Raw genomic sequence first — 14,856 nt, 5'->3', positions numbered from 1 at the left:
GGTCGAATCTAAAATCTCTACTTTGAAAGTTTGGATGTTATGCCACCAAACCATATGTCTTTGACATTGTCACACACCAAACTTGAGTTGGCGAAATAAAGAAAAAAATATCATACTATTAACGTAAAGGTAACAACATTGACACCATATATTAATATATCTATCATATTCGTAATTAAAAAATAAATAATTAAATTAAATTACCAACCTTATTCTCAATGGCAATAGATGTTAAAATTAAAGAATATTATTTTGTAAGGAAAAAGTAAAAAGAACCAATAATGTCTGAGTGTGTATTTTATTTTCAACTGGGCAGAAAGCTCGAGAGCTAACGACAATTCGTCTGACCACGTGGAGCCCATAGAAAAACTGGCGGCTATTATTGACTAGGTTACAGTCTGGTGATAAGAGTGTAAAACCCCAACTCCAAGTTGATATGTTTTTTTGCATTTCATGCACGTGGATTCCACTTCCCTCCCAAGTCCTAATAAAGCTAATATCATACAAATCGAGTCAATTTTTAAGTCCAACTCAACAACTCCTTCCCATGCATTTTCTTTTTTCTCGTTATATTTATATACGCTAGGTAGCATTTATGTTAAGGGAAAATGACTTCATCCTGGAATTGAGAGAGAGAAAATTTTTATACAGTATTTCTACACCACGCAGTTGTTGAAAAAAATAAAAAATAAAACATAAAAACCTACGTTAACAGATGTATATATAAAACTACTAAATAGAAAAATTCTTGAGAGAATTAAGATATTTTAGAATCACATTTAACCTTTCGAGTTATATATATAGATAAATAATATTTGTAATCATACAGTGCACAAATACTGTACGATCTTTTTGAAAAAGTAAGTAAACATGAGATCTATATGAAAAAAAATTAATTTTTAAATAATAAACCACACTATTTTCAAAGCGATTGCATAATATTTATACACTCTACGACTATAAGTAATATTACTCATATATATATATAAAATAATAAAATATACATCTAGTCATGCAATAACTTCTATTAAAAAAAGAATAAATTTATTTATATATATGTTTGTTTATTGAACATTAAAATACACTGTCAGTCTAGAAGCTGACTACATTAGTCTACATAAATAAGTATTGGTATTATTAATTCTTTTTATGAATATAATGAATCCCATGATAGATTATGTGTACTTATATAGGAGAACTAAAAAACTCCCATTTGACCTAGATTGAAAATGTCGTGAATCCTTTGGCATAGAATTTTGGGTTTTATCGTTTATTTTTTAGTGCTTTTATTATCATATACTGACTTTAAGGTAGAGTTACTATTATTCTTATTCATTGACTAAAATTACTATAATACAAATCATATTCACTTATAACTTGGATTAAAATATTTTTTTACTATTTGAAAATATACAAAACTTTGCGTAAGTGAAAATAGATTTGTTTGTCTTATTATACTTAATGACACCTAAATTTTTTAAAGCTTTATATAAGAACACTGGTTAATTGTAAAATAGGTTGTAAATTAGTTGCAAAAGAATTATAGGTATATCATTACCAGTCTCAAAATATAATTATATATAGTACCGTGCACTCATTTTGAAAATAAAAATTTTATGTGCAATGACTTTTACGCGTTCTACCAATGTAATTGGCTGTGCTATTTTTTTAATATAAAATAACTGTTTTGGCTAATTACATTAATAGAATGCGTAAGGAGTACGTAAAAGTGACTGTATGTAAGAAATTTTGTTTAAAAAAAGTACATAAATATGAGACTCATATAAAGAAATAAATTTTTTAATGGTGGATCCCACTTTTTTTCAAAAGGTGTGCGCGGCGTTTGCACAACTCATAATTGTATTTAGCATCACTCATAATTTAAAAATAATAATTATGCAAGTAAGACATGCCACACACTAAAATTTACAAATTAAGGCGGTTTGTTGTGGTATATTAGATTATAAATTTTTTTTTTTTTTGTAAGGGAGATAACATATTATATACAACCATTTCAATTTATAAAATTTTATTATGTAATTCATTTTCATTTTGTGAATTTGGCAATTTTCCGTCTCACGGGAATCTTATTCCGAATTACTCATCATTCTATACCATACATTTTATATATTTTTTAAAAAATACATATTTTTTATTTTTACTAAACTAATTAAATTTTTCTACTCATTATTTATATATTACATACTTATTATGATAACAAATAAAAAAATTAAAAAAAATATATTATATGATGTATAGAATGATGAGTAAAATTTTCATTCGGAACAATAAGCAAAAATTACCATGCTCAAAGTAAGAAGAAAACATAATTTCATGGACACGCGCCCGTACAGAGCGCGTCAGGGTCATTTCACAGAGAAGATATAGATGAGGAATGACACGCACGCAAACACACCGTTCCTTAGTTTAGTTAAGGGAAGAGAGAGAAGGAAGCGAAGAAGCACGAAAACTCAGAAAATATAAATAAATGGAAAGAAAAGAGTTTCAGAGTCTCGCAGAAACCCCCCATTGCACCTTTCTACGTCTCCTTTTTCTCTTTTTTCCCATCTCTTTCCAAAGCTTAGGGTTCTCCAAATTTAGCACCTTTTATATATTTTTTTTAACGTAATGTACTATTTTCTTACGTATCCCACTTAGTTGCTGTTTTCACTGAATCTTAGCTCCTAAGTCTTGCTTAATTCCTCTTTAAAAATTCTTTCTCACTTCCTTTTGTTTGTGATCAATTTTCCATTTCCATTTTTGCCAACTGCTTCGTAGACTTCAGCTCTCTTCAGCATTTTCCAAAATCCCTGCTGCTTTGTAAGTTTTTTCTTTTATATTTGTAGATTTTGTCTGTTCGCTTTTTTATTTTTTTATTTTATTGTATGTTTAAATATGTACATATATGTGTGTTGTCTTTTAAATATATAGGCGTGTGTTTTTTGCTGAATTATGGGGGTTGTTTGTTTTTGCTTTTGGCGATATTGTCTGTGGGTGTTTTGGATTGCTGCGCTGTGATAACGTGTCAGTGACCGTGAGCTTAATTTTGCTTCTAGTTCGTTTTCAGATTCAAGGATGTCTTCTGTGATTGGTTTTGCAGGAAAAGAATGAATTGAGGAATGAGGTTGAGTATGGCATCAGTGAGTGGGAAGAGATCTGCTATGAAGTCCAAGGATTTGAAGATCTCTGCACTAGTTTTGGTGTGGTTCTTGTGGATCTGGGCGGCTCCTGTTTCGCGTGGAGAGACTAATCCAAGTGATGGTAAGGGTATTTCGATTTTGTTTCCTGGGTATTCGTCAGCATTATGATTCTTTTTGTCTGTTATCTGTTTGGTTGCTGAGAAATTGTTGCAAAAATGAATAGAAATCAAGATAAAATAGTATTTTTATGCCGACCTCGAGTCCTATGATTGTAAATTTTCACCTAGAATTTGGTCAAATAGCTCGGTCTAGCGCAGCTTATTCATGGTTTTTGTTTCTCAGGGGAATAATAGTTGTATTGAATAATTCCAAATTTAACTTTACTTCTTTCTTTCCCATGTTTTAATGGCTACCAAATAAAACCCTTTAGTTTATGTCATTTTGCTTTGAGTTTTCTGGAGATGGACCACCAGTCTGAACAAATTCTTAGCTGGAAATCTTTCATAATGGTAATGCTTAACCGTTTTTCAATCAAAGTTTTCCAGTGCCAATAAAGTATCTTGGTGTTGTAGCAACACAACTTCCACCTTCATTGGGCTTAGGACATTTAGGGTGGGTGGCTATTTAGTATGAGCATTCAGAACCACCCCTGTTAGAGATAATATCAAATTAAGAATGACTAACAAAGAACCCAATGATAAAGGCTCCCAGCTTATAAAGATACTCCAAAGGCGTTGATTTGGGACAAAATATGGTTAAAGATTCTGTGATGAAAGATTCTGTGAAAGAGATAAAGTTAGACGAAGGATTGAATAAAACAGGATTGAGCCTGGCATTGGATGAGGGCTCTGATACCATGAAAGAAGTTGAACTATCATAGAAACTGAAATGGAAAAGAGAGGAGGAGAATTAGGGAGAGATTTTTTTTTTTTTTAATAAGTAAATTAAGGAGAGATTTTATAGGCTAAATCTTTATTATTATCAATTGTGGTTGAATACAAAGTGTAGGCCTCTATTTATAGTGAAATTACATGGAGATGAGAATAAGGTAAATATCTTGATCTTGTTTTGGATAATCAAATATATTGATCATGATGAAAATATTATCTCTAACACCCTCAATAGAAAAAATGAAGAGAAAAGTGTCTGCAACACTGTTTTTTTATATTGTTTCTATCAATCAGAACTAACATTATCTAGTGTTAATTCCGTTGAATCAGTGGCTGCAATCAATAACCTATATGTTGCAATGGGCTCCCCTCTTCTTCCTGGATGGGTTGCTACTGGTGGAGACCCATGTGGTGAAGCTTGGCAAGGCGTGGTGTGTACGAATACAGACATAATGAGAATGTATGGAAACCCCTATTCTGACAATGTACATCCATTGATATTTTCTAACATTGTTAACTGTCAGCTCTAATATGGATATGTGGGTTACAGTGTTCTTAATGGCGCTAATTTGGGAGGAGAACTGGGCGGTAATTTAGGATTGTTTGCTTCTATTAAAGCAATGTAAGTCTCTCTCTCTCTCTCTCTCTCTCTCTCTCTCTCTCTCTCTCTCTCTCTCTCTCTCTCTCTCTCTCTGTGCGTCCCGCATGCACACACATTGTGGTAATGATATTTATAGTTGGGGATATATGGTAGACTTCATCATCTATTTCTTTCAGTTTATTTATTGCTTTTTCATATTGTGCCTGATTCTGCAGTAGGAGTTCCTTGAATTACTTGATAGACAAGTTCTAGTGGTTGAGAGTTTAATTATTTTATAAATAATACTTGTAACATGCCTTTCATCAATAAATGCAAAGCTGGGTGTGTCATTTGTAGATCTGCTTTCTTATTCTTCATTGCTTGTTGGAGTATCCTGATTAGGGCTAAGCCAAGTTCGAGCGAGTAGTGCCTAGTCAAACATGGCTCGATTATTAAAAAGTCAGGCTCGAGCTCGACTTGAACTTGAATTGAGTTTTTTGGATGTCTGAACTCGACTTGAACAAGATATTCTCATATCCAAACTCGATAAAATAACAAAATATTTTACTCGTACTTATCAAAAAAAATATTTTACGTACATTTTACAATTAGAATCCCTAGGGATGGGCTCAAGTGGTAAAGACTTTGGTCTTGGTGGTATGCTCCCTCCAAGTGTAAGGTTTGAATCCTCTTGGGTGGAAACAATTCCTTGGAGCTATCGGACTAGGGGATTTTCCCCTTGAATTCCCTGAGGCGCACTTGCGGAAAACTCCTCACCGAGGGCTTGTGCACCCCCAAGATTAGTTGAGACGCTGTTCTCGGACACCCAGTGCCAATCCAAAAAAAAAAAATACAATTAGATACAAATTTATTCTCACAATTACAATTATTGACAAATACAATTAAATGGCTACAACACCATATGACTATTTGGCTCTTTTCCAACTCTAATCAATTATACTTGTTACTTGTAGAAAGTATCAGTATATTCATAACATTTACGTAATCATACTCATTAAATAGTGAATTACATATACACATATTCATCGTAAGTACTACATATTCATATATAGGGAACTATATACATATATATCATTATGTATTTTTATATATTAATATATGTGTGTGTGTGTGTTAATATATGAGCAAGCTAACGAGTCGAGATGAGCTTGATATGAGCATGCTTGCGAACTTTAATCAAGTCAGATGAGTTTTATACTAGTTTGTATAATTTAATAATCGAGTCTAATTTTTTGTTTGTGAACAACCTATTTAATAATCGAATCGAGTTGAGTTTGAGTTTAATCAAGCCGAATTCGAGCTGCCTATCGGTTAGCATTGTTTATTAACAGCCCTAATCCCGATGCCTGATTTTGAATGTTCTGTCAGTTTCATTTATCAAGCTGGCTGATGTGCTCCCTATACATGCAAATTAGATATAAGAAGGGAAAGACAAGTCAGGAATCCAGTCTTTACGTTTATGTTATGGGATCTTATGGGTATTAGGCAGTCATCTTTCTTTTTGATACATTTGTGGGGGTCATATCCTTACTTTTTTTTTTTCCTTTGCAGAGATCTAAGCAACAACCACATTGGGGGCAGCATTCCGACCACGTTGCCATCTACGATGCAAAACTTGTATGCATTAGTCTTTAGCCAAATTAAAATTTCATTTCTGTAAATATTATATCTGCCTGAGTATGCATCTGTTCTGCATTCCAATGCAAAAGATATAATAATCTTTACTCCTTGGCAGTTTTCTTTCAGCTAACCAGTTCAGTGGAAGCATCCCGAGTTCTTTATCCTCTTTAACTCAACTGACAGCCATGTAATTTTTTCCCTTGTCTACTTTTCTGTTTTGCTGGTTCTTACTAGAAGTCATCCCAATTTTCATAAGCCTATTTGTTTTTTGCCTTTTCAGGTCTCTTAATGACAATCATTTATCTGGAGAAATACCGGATGCCTTTCAATCTCTGACAGGGTTGATCAATCTGTAGGATCTCATTTATATCTGGCAACCTGCTCATGTCTAGATTAACTTTATAGGCTATTTATAGTTGATGGAGTCACTTATCTTTGTGCAGAGATTTGTCCAGTAACAATTTGAGTGGGGAACTCCCTCCTTCTTTTGAAAATTTGTCTACTCTGACCACCCTGTAAGTATTTTGTCTTGGTAAGGCTGTTTAGATCTGCTTTATCTCTAAGTATAGTGCTAACTTCGTAGTTGTCAGACGCTTGCAGAACAATCAGCTTTCTGGGACCCTTGATGTTTTACAAGATCTGCCTCTGAGAGATTTGTATTCTTCTCAACAATGCTTTAATTAGAAGAAATCTCATTTTCTTATGTTTTTAATTTGAGAATCATGCACAGAGGTTTTATAAATTTGTAGGATAATGTTGCCTTATCACGCTTCAATTGCTTATACTTGTTTTTTTCCCTAATGAAAACTGTCTTGTTTAACAGGAATATTGAGAATAACCAGTTCTCTGGACCAATACCTGAGAAGTTGCTAAGCATCCCATACTTCAGGTGAGAACCCCGAGCCTTCAATTAATTGGTTTATTTCCATTTGAAATATGACTATCAAATATATGACCTGTGTTGGAAAAGAGATATATTTCAATAATTGAAGTGCATTCCACCAATTTAGAATTTTTCTGAAACGAAGATTCTTTCTTGACCTTTACAGGAAGAGTTTCTTAAGACTCAACAGCTTAGAAATAGCTATAGATAGATAAAAGAAATTGATGTAGCGCATTCCATGTTTTTCTGATTTCTGCTGTCATTGGCAAAAAAAATGACCAATGTTAGCTCCCTTTAAACTAGCAGGTCTGGAAACCTTATTGGATAAACTAATGAGCTACCTTTAGATTTGGGGCTCTTTTTCTTGGCACAATAGCTGGGGATAATTAGACAAAATATAATTTCTTCCTGTCTTGCAAATTTTTGTTTCACATGGGTTTCCATGCAGCAGGCCCACAACGTCAACGTATCTACCATTCATGTTTCTGAGCAGCTTTAAGAACAATCAATGTTGTGATGTATACCTCTACAATAACATTATACTTACCGATGACTGTACTTTTGCTACCACAGCTGCAGCTGTCAACTTTCATTTTATTTGCTTGCTGTTTATGCATCTGTCTTGCTTTGATTTAATTCTGCATTATGTTGTTGTCAACAAAAGAGCAAACAGCATTCCACGTAGTTATGCTTGTTAGTTTGCTGTTTTACTAATACTTTGGTAATTGCTATGCAGGAAAGATGGAAACCCATTCAATACTACCACTCCTCCACTAATAACTCCACCTACATCCCCATTAAAACCTCCACCAGTGGGTCCAGCACCTCCATTTTTTAAGGGACTATCTCCTGAACGTACGCCTGCGAAACAGGCTGATGGACCATCTGCAACAGGGGAATCGAATTCTGAAAAAACGAAGAAAGTTTGGACCACTAAGCGGGTGGTTGGAATATCAATTGCGGCGGTATTTTTTCTGGTGATTCTGGCCCTGGGACTTGCACTCCTTATCCCATGGTTTAGCAGACGAAGGGAGGAGGACAGATTTTCCAGGCTACATCAAATAGGTGCATATGAAACTGAGAGGCAGAATCCTAGAGACAATGGATCTTTATCTCCACCAAACAATGAGAAAGGTAAAAAAGTATTTCTGATTTCCCAATCAATTTACTATTAAGTTATCCGGTGCCTAATCATAATGTTTATTCCATTAATTTTTTTATGCATGGCTGGATTTTTGAACAGTTCAAAAGGGGGCAATTGTGAGGCCAAAGGAGGACCATCAGGCAGAGAATAGAAGAGTAGAAGTGATTGCAAAATCAGAGGATGAGAAAGAGAGAAACGTGCAGAGATGGGGTACACTACCGAAGGAGAACCATGCGATAGACATGAGTACATTTGATATGCAACTGATGCATCTTACCCCTTCCCCTCCCCCTCCCCCTCCCCCTCCCCCTCCTCCACCTCCTGTTGAAAAGGTCATTGCAGCGCCAAAATTGCCTGCCGAAGTGACTACAGTGAAGCTTCCCCCCAAAACTCTATATCCCCCCACTCGTGCGAAGTCTTTCACAATTGCATCCCTTCAGCAATATACAAACAGCTTCTCACAAGAAAATCTTATAGGAGAAGGAATGTTGGGGACTGTTTATAGGGCACAGCTTCCTGATGGGAAGGTTCTATCTATAACTATGATTTCATTAATTTATAGCAACTACTTTGTTGTGGATTAATGACTGGAACGTATCCTGGGCTCTCATTACTTTAAGCATTTTTTGCTCCTTTTTCTTCTAGCAATTTGACTATTCTCAATATTCTTCTTGTACGCTCTTTTCCTTTTATTAAATGTATAGGTTTTTATCTTTGTAGCCTCCAAGTACTCGTATTACTGACTAAAAGCTAAATATGAGATATAACTGGGCTTGTATTGGAATTGAAAACATAGAAGAGGAATGGGAACACTAGTTTAGTAATATTCATGCTACAACATCATCTCAAATAACCGTCCAGGAAGTAGTGAGAAAGTCATTTGATTCATTTCTGTTACCACATCATCAATTGCTGTCTTGATGTTCCCTGATTCTTAAAATCGTGCACAGTATGAAATGTATGAAAATTGTTTTGGAAACATGACTAGTTCTTAGTCGCCTCTGGTATTGTACTTGTAGGATGATGTTAGGGGTTTGTTTCTCGTTTACTTGGTTGCTTTACTGGTACTCTTTCAGGATACACATTATTTTCACAATAATAAATTATCTCACTTTTCTAGTAATAATTACATTCTGTGCCCCACACAATTGCTCACATCTTTATGTATTTGCATTAAAACAGCTTGCTATATAGAAGTTAATGCTGAATGATAGTCAATCCCCTTTATTAGGATTTCATGTTTATCGTCAGAAATAAAATAAATCCTTACCATGCCAAATTTGACTATCATCCTATTCAGTGACTGTTTTTCTATTTTACCGTGGATTCTGCTGTTTCGACTTCTTGTTCAACATAAATATGATTAAATCATCAAAGGATTATTGTATCATAAAAACTTTTTGTATTTATAAGCTTTTTGTATCCATTATGGAGGTAGTCAATCTAATATGTTCTGAATTGTCTCTCTCACTCTTATGTGCTGCAATTGTTTTATGTTTTGTTTAGAATGGCTTCTGATACTTACATTTGATCTTTTTGGATTCTTTTGTAGCTACTTGCAGTCAAGAAACTGGATAAGAGAGCTTCCGGTCAGAAGGACGATGAGTTTCTTGAACTGGTAAACAACATTGATAGAATCCAACATGCCAATGTTGTTGAACTTATCGGTTACTGTGTCGAGCATGGTCAAAGGCTTCTGATCTATGAGTATTGCAGTAATGGGACACTGCAAGATACACTACACTCAGATGATGAACTTAAAAAGAAACTGTCATGGAATGCCCGCATTCGGATGGCACTTGGAGCTGCAAGAGCCTTAGAGTAAGTCAAATAACCATTGAGATGATAGTTTGTGATCCAACTTGTTAACTTCGCTACTAATAATGGGTTTAAAACATACATCTTCAAATTGTGGCCAGATGTAACAGATTGAGTAATCTGTATGTCTTAAAAGTGAATGCAGTACTGTTTGGACCCAGACATGATACTATCGATTGGGAGATGACTCAAGATATTAACATTAATTAACTATGCAGTGGTTCGGAATTTTCAGCTAATTTTTCTGAAATGATGAACAAAAATATATTGAGTAAATAGCAGATATAAAATAATAAGTGGATATGAACATATCATCATGGACAATAACCCCTATATCACATTAAGAGGTCATGAGTTTGGTTCATCTCTTGGGTCGAAAGGTGGGATCAAGTGTGAATGCAATATAATGGTTTTACATCAGTTGAGCAAAGGAAACTTTACTAGTACTGTTCTCAGATCTCTAATTAATCTATAAACTAGTCAACATACAATTGAATAAGCGAATATGGGCAGGAGAGTTATCCTTGTTCTGTTGTGGCATAAATATTTAAAAAGAGTCATGCCCTGTTTCTAGTACTGATTTCGTTGTGTTGTGTTGTGTTCTGTGTGAAGGTATTTGCATGAGGTCTGTCAGCCTCCTGTCATACACAGGAATTTTAGGTCTGGAAACGTTCTTCTTGATGATGATCTTTTGGTGCATGTATCTGATTGTGGTCTGGCTCCATTAATAGCATCAGGCTCTGTAAGTCAGGTAAGTGATAATCCTCATAGATAGAGAGGTTTCTTGCTTCTATGGATATAGGGGAGTAACCATTATTTCTTTTAGAAATTGTGGAAAGCCTATTTTCTGAGTTTATTGTTGGATTGGCGCACAATTAATGATTATTATCACCATTGCTGCCACCATAACTATCTAAAGTTACTTAATTTCAGCTATCAGGAAGTCTGTTAACAACTTATGGTTATGGAGCTCCAGAATTTGAGTCTGGAATTTATACTGAGCAAAGTGATATTTACAGCTTTGGAGTGGTTATGTTGGAACTTTTAACTGGTCGGGTGTCCTATGACAGGTACAAATCATGAAAAAATTGTTCTTTAAGATTTGCTTGTGCTTTTTTTATGCAGTGAAGATTTTATCTTCCTCAACTTTTGGACAGGTCACGGACTCGTGGGGAGCAATATCTGGTGAGATGGGCAATACCCCAGCTTCATGACATTGATGCCTTATCAAGGATGGTTGATCCTGCTCTCAATGGAGAATACCCAGCCAAATCTCTGTCAAACTTTGCAGACATTATTGCTCGTTGTGTTCGGGTGAGCAATGTTGTTGATTTCTAGGATTTTGAGTAAGACCGATTTCGTCCATAATGGGGGGACTCCTCTGGGTCCTGACCATCCTTTTGTGGGTACACTTGGGTCAATGCATAAATGCTTCAAAAAGCTTGAGTGACAAATATTATCATATACAACCAAATTTTCTCTCTCGGATTCAGGATGGAACCAGAATTTCTAAGACAACCAGAATTTCATATTAGAGGGGCCAAAGTATGAATGAGAAAATAAGATTTCTTATAGAAGCAAGTGGGCTTAGGTTAATTTTTACGAGTCAAACCTGCACACCCACACACACATATTTGTTAAGAGTCCTCCCCTAGTTCGGTTTCTGCTTAGATTGATTATGCTCTTCTATCCAACTGATTTCCTAAACTGAAGCATAATTTGCAGTCTCAGCCAGAATTCAGGCCACCAATGTCTGAAGTTGTCCAAGACTTACTGGACATGATAAGGAAGGAGTCAAACGGCAGTGGATCAAATGGAGACTGAGTTAGATTAAGGAATGCAGTAGCGACTTCAGCTTATGAACGAAGAAGTTGCAGAAATTACTCTGCAGGATGACAACCCAAGAAGACAAGTCTACCCTGAACAGGCTGCGGATGAATGCGTGGGCTAACACACCCAAAACTGTTACCTAGGAGTCTTCCTGTCAGCCGCAGAACTTTTTGGTCTTGAAGAGTCCAATTCTTATGGTCCATTATTCTTGATCATTCTATTGTTTATGAAACAAAACATAGATGTGTGTACCCCATAAATGTGCTAACTAATTGTTTCATAGCTTTTTTTATAATGAAATTTTTTTCTTCCTGTTGTATCCTTTTGAGTTGTGATTCAAGTTACTTGTCCATTTATAGAAATGAGAGATGCCGTCTATTTCTTAGCATTAGCAGAGCCTTGCTTACTGATTGCATCCATTTAATGTGGTTTTATATGTCAACATTTCACTTAAACTGTCACATCAGAACATATAATTAGAGATGACACAATCTAGGTGAAGAGTAGTATTGCTCTTTAAAATTTCGACAAGAATCCGGATTCAATTTGCTTAAGGTTTGACTCATAGAGCTGGTGAACCAATTGTCTTAAAGAATAAATTGTATTCATTTTTGGGAATAGATAGCACGATCAAAGGTCCGTTTGTATCTTGTATGGGAGACAGCATGTGTTATGATCTTAATGGTTAAAAGTTTAACCCAATTAGTATCCAATTGTCTTAAAATTTTTGGATCAATGGTTTGGTCTTTAACAATTGGTATTAGAGTAGGGATCACGCCATGGAGGAGGCGACCTATATGCTAAATTAAAATGCTTTGGTATTATGTATGAGTAGGGGTGTAACCGGTCCGGTTTTGGATAAAATTCAGGACTGAACCGGTATGTACCGGTTTTGTATTTTTCAAAACCGATTACGCACCAGTTATCCTCCTAAACCGGTATTTCCGGTTTCCGGTCCGGTCCGGTCCGGTTTTTCGGTTTTTTTAAAATGTAAGTTTCACAATTTGTTATTAAAATTTGTTTATGAAAAAAAAATTGATTTAAAAACAATTGTTTTATACTTTTATTAATATATTAGATTATATAATAGTATTAATATTAGACTATTGGTATAGTTATAAGTTATATATTAGTATTAGTTATAAACTTTTAGTGATTTAATATTAACATTTTATGTAATAATTTATAAATTATAACAAGAAATTACTTCATATATGAATATATATAATTATATATAAAAATTTCACATAAAAATTTATAATTATACATTATATATAAAACTTATATATATTAATTTTTAATATATATAAAATATTTTGTATAAAACTTATATATAAAAATATTATTTTTTATTTTTTTTAATCAACCGGTCCGGTCCGGTCCAAAAAATCCTGAAACTGGAACCGGACTGGAACCGGCCGGTTTTTAGATTTTAAAAACCGGTTCCGGACCGGGCCGGTTTTCCGATTTGAATTTACACCCCTATGTATGAGCATAGTGTTAAGTCATTGAATATTGATAGATGAGTAAAGTCGTCAAAAGGGAAAGGGCTACCATCGAGTCAACGTCAATAGAGAGGGCTGCCATAGACGTCGGATTCGGAATTATGGTAGAATGTTGTGATTATGAGGGTTAAAAGTTTATTAAATTAATATCCAGTAGTCCTACGGCTTTTTGGATCAATGGTTGGATCTTTAACAATTGATATAAGAGCAGAGACCACGTCACGAGTACAAGTCACGGAGTGGGCGACCTATAGCTAGATAAAAATGCCTTGGTATCTTTAACCCTTAGGATCATAACATTCTACCATGCTTACTTCCAAATCATGGAAATATGAGTTCAAGGAAAGTCCACCGACTCAGTAAGCAGTAAAATTATACTAGTGTGTAGAATATGAATCAGTTATAAAATGTAGAGATTTCTCATTTCTTGTAAAATAACAAAACTGAATTTTCATGTAACAAAATAGTTAGAAAATATCTTTGACATAAACATAACTGAAACATCATAATAGAAACAAATGTTGTGTTTACCTCTGGTTGCATCTTGATGGCCAATCGAGCGGAATGGAAAGTGAAATTTTCCCCTATTAAACCCGATGAGTCGAGTGTGCACTTAGGAAAGACCCAGTAGAGAACCACTTTGTCTTCAAAGTGGGTGCACTCATAAACAAAAATAAAAATAATAGAAACCACAATTTGACACCTATGGTAAGATTAGAACATAAGCAAAAATATAATGTTATGCTATAGGATTTTTCAGATACAATATAATAATAGATAGTGTATTGAATATTTATTATCGTATAATCACATAAAAAATTCAAAAGTCATTCGTATTTTTTGCCATAAAGAAATAGAGTAACAAAAATTCTCATGTCTATATCAATCATGACAAAACTCTCGTTTCAATGTTTAGGCACATAGAATAGTATAAAAAATAACTGAGGTAGTTATTCATAGCAAAATATGTAAGTTTTCATAGCAACATATGCAAGTTTTTTCTAAAATCAACCTCAGTTTGTCTAGCATAGGAGCATCACTTACCTTACTTTTGCAATAAACTACATAAGCTTTGAACTCGAATAGTTCGATGTGACAACCTCTATCAAGAGTTATCACTAACATATTAATAATCATACCACCATAGAATAAACTCAAATAACGTAACTCTATAGTTGGGATCACGGCTCAATAAGAAACGACTCGTGAGTCCACAAATAGCACATTCAACATTTGGTGCCTCAAGGCCAAAGTACAAAGTGCCCCAAGAATACAACTCCATCAATGGTCAACCCAACCTCCTTGAATTTGCTTAAAACTCATTATAACCTCGTACCAAAGTTCACATTCCTAAACCTGGCATTTTAGAATACCAACCAGCATTTTACAACCCATTTACGCTACCTCCCGAAACAAGAGACTAAA

At 34.5% G+C, this 14,856-nt stretch overlaps 1 protein-coding gene across 2 annotated transcripts; it reads left to right on the top strand.

The window, feature by feature from the left end:
- Positions 1-2,433: 2,433 nt before the first annotated feature.
- LOC121252443 (protein STRUBBELIG-RECEPTOR FAMILY 3-like) lies at positions 2,434-12,244 on the top strand. 2 transcript variants are annotated; one of them, XM_041152092.1, is made up of 17 exons: positions 2,434-2,820; positions 3,068-3,261; positions 4,361-4,490; positions 4,581-4,652; positions 6,183-6,248; positions 6,367-6,438; positions 6,532-6,603; positions 6,695-6,766; positions 6,842-6,907; positions 7,075-7,140; positions 7,871-8,268; positions 8,378-8,805; positions 9,831-10,099; positions 10,709-10,847; positions 11,030-11,166; positions 11,254-11,410; positions 11,822-12,244. In XM_041152092.1, the coding sequence occupies exons 2-17, from the start codon at positions 3,120-3,122 to the stop codon at positions 11,918-11,920; spliced, it is 2,385 nt and encodes a 794-aa protein (XP_041008026.1). In that variant the 5' UTR covers positions 2,434-2,820; positions 3,068-3,119; the 3' UTR covers positions 11,921-12,244. The 2 variants fall into 2 exon arrangements, with proteins under 2 accessions (XP_041008026.1, XP_041008025.1); XM_041152091.1 differs by having other exon boundaries at positions 3,057-3,261.
- The last annotated feature ends 2,612 nt before the right edge of the window (positions 12,245-14,856 follow it).

This window comes from Juglans microcarpa x Juglans regia, chromosome 2S (genome assembly GCF_004785595.1).
Source record: "Juglans microcarpa x Juglans regia isolate MS1-56 chromosome 2S, Jm3101_v1.0, whole genome shotgun sequence".
NCBI classification, from domain to species: Eukaryota; Viridiplantae; Streptophyta; class Magnoliopsida; order Fagales; family Juglandaceae; genus Juglans; species Juglans microcarpa x Juglans regia.
This window is presented reverse-complemented; position numbering and strand designations above follow the sequence as displayed.

Bases quoted from the DNA above. Each gene is read 5' to 3' on its own strand.
- LOC121252443 (XM_041152092.1), top strand. From the start codon at position 3,120: ATGAGGTTGAGTATGGCATCAGTGAGTGGGAAGAGATCTGCTATGAAG. The intron at 4,491-4,580 runs GTATGGAAACCC...TGTGGGTTACAG, and splicing joins AATACAGACATAATGAGAAT to TGTTCTTAATGGCGCTAATT. The intron at 10,848-11,029 runs GTAAGTGATAAT...ACTTAATTTCAG, and splicing joins CATCAGGCTCTGTAAGTCAG to CTATCAGGAAGTCTGTTAAC.